Raw genomic sequence first — 2,301 nt, forward strand, 5'->3', positions numbered from 1 at the left:
ACCAATACGGGACCCGTTGTTCTTCTTGAGCATCTCTGCGGCCAGCTCGCAATCGTCTGCACATCCCTCTATCTCGTGGAGGGCGTCCTCTGTCAGTCGCATGAACACACTGTCAGGCACACCCCTGGCCGATAGCAGCGCAATGATCTGTTGGTTCATGTAACAAGGAATGCGCATGGCTACGTTACACACCTCCAGCATGGTGTGGGTGGCGTTTCCTGCAGGGTTAAGGGTTTAGGGTTTAGGGTTCCCTGCGAGTGTATAAGCACATAGATAATATACGTGAGTGTCTGGGGCAGGTCTAGAGATACTAATGTTTGGGCTCACACCAATGAGACCGAGCATGTGTGTGTGTGACTGTGACGGTGAAAGGTAATGGTGATGGCTTATTGGTATATGAACATGGCAGGGATAGCCATAGACCGCCACCGTTGTATGCTCAGCGTAGGTAGCACATGGCAATGGTTAGTATATGGCTATATAGCTATATATATATATATATATATATATATTGTAGTATCTGTACGTTTAAATCAGAATATATACCCAGAAACAATTGCCTATAAAATACCTGCGAACTTCACCTGGCTTGGGCGTATTGCCAAGTGTTTGCCTCGTGGCAGTAGCCCAGTCATTTGCGGTGCTACACTGACTACACCTTTGCTGCCACTGATGCGAATCTGATAAGCCGAGGGACATCTGGTGCCCATGTCATCGTCCGTGATCCCTTGCGAGGGCTGTGTGGTACATGGTATGGAGACACATGCTTAGATAATCTGCACTGACATACATACATGTATAAGCAGTATATACACGCACATACATATAGAAACTATATATATATATCTACAAGTAGATACACATCATGTATATAGACAAACACACACATGAATGACCTATATGTAGACCGAAATACATATACAACATGTATATCGACACGCAAACATATATTAACTATATATATACAAATACATACATAACGTGTACATTGAAACACACACATATATATAAACTATATATATACAAATACATATATTACATGTATATAATACCACACATACATATACAATATGTATATAGACACCCACATACATATATTGCCTGTATATACACAAATACACATATACCCTGTACATACACACACATATATATAAACACTGCATAGTCACATACACGCATATATATATATACCCTACATAGACACATACACACACACATATATATACCCTGCATAGTCACATACACACACATATATATATACCCTACATAGACACATACAAACACACATATATATACCCTGTATAGTCACATACACACACATATATATATACCCTACATAGACACATACACACACATATATATATACCCTGCATAGACACATACACACACATATATATTTACCATACATAGACACATACACACATATATATATATACCCTACATAGACACATAAACACACATATATATATACCCTACATAGTCACCTACACAAACCAATATATATACCCTACATAGACACATAGACACATATATATATGTACCCGGCATAGTCTCATACACACATATATATATATACCCAGCATAGACACATTCACACACATATATATATACCCTGCATAGACACATACACACATATATATATATACCCAGCATAATCACATACACACACATATATATATACCATACATAGACACATACACACACATATATATGTACCCTGCATCGACATACAGACTCACCAAGTGATCGGCCACCTTCATAGCCAACTCAGGCGATATCAGACCCACGCCATCGGAGAAGCAGAAGCCGTTGGCTGTGATGTCGTCGATGTTCACCTGTTGGTGCTTAGGCACATCCACTGTGGCTGTGCTACTACTGAGGCCCTGACCCAAACGCGCTGCAAACTTCCCGGGAATACGAATAGATGATAGATCACCCATAAAGTCACTGTATGAGTAGGGTTTTAGGGTTTAGTGTATTTAGGGAAAAGTTGTTATTTGGGTAGGGCGTATTCGGTAGTTAAGAAGGAACGCTAGTAGCCAGCGATGCTGTCTACTATCCGTCCCCTCTGATACTGACACAGAACACGTATACGTGAACCATCTCACCGTGTTCTCTGTAGACTGTCACTGGCCATCTACTAATGTACACTACGCTACAACATACGCCATCTACTAATGTACACTACTTTACAACCTACGCCATCTACTAACTACTATTGTACACTACGATACAACATACGCCATCCCGCACTGTATGAGCAGGTGCAATTGATATGCGTGCACTCATAAGTCATCAGTA

The 2,301-nt window shown here is 40.5% G+C and overlaps 1 protein-coding gene across 1 annotated transcript; it reads right to left on the bottom strand.

The window, feature by feature from the left end:
* Window positions 1–1,739: 1,739 nt before the first annotated feature.
* On the bottom strand, window positions 1,740–1,940 carry SARC_11366 (hypothetical protein; the record flags this gene model as incomplete). The annotated part of the gene is made up of 1 exon (XM_014294549.1): window positions 1,740–1,940. A coding segment is annotated over one exon (201 nt), but the record flags the coding sequence as incomplete, so codon positions are not given.
* Between the last annotated feature and the right edge of the window lie 361 nt (window positions 1,941–2,301).

Source organism: Sphaeroforma arctica, assembly GCF_001186125.1.
Source record: "Sphaeroforma arctica JP610 unplaced genomic scaffold supercont1.1650, whole genome shotgun sequence".
Taxonomy (NCBI): domain Eukaryota; class Ichthyosporea; order Ichthyophonida; genus Sphaeroforma; species Sphaeroforma arctica.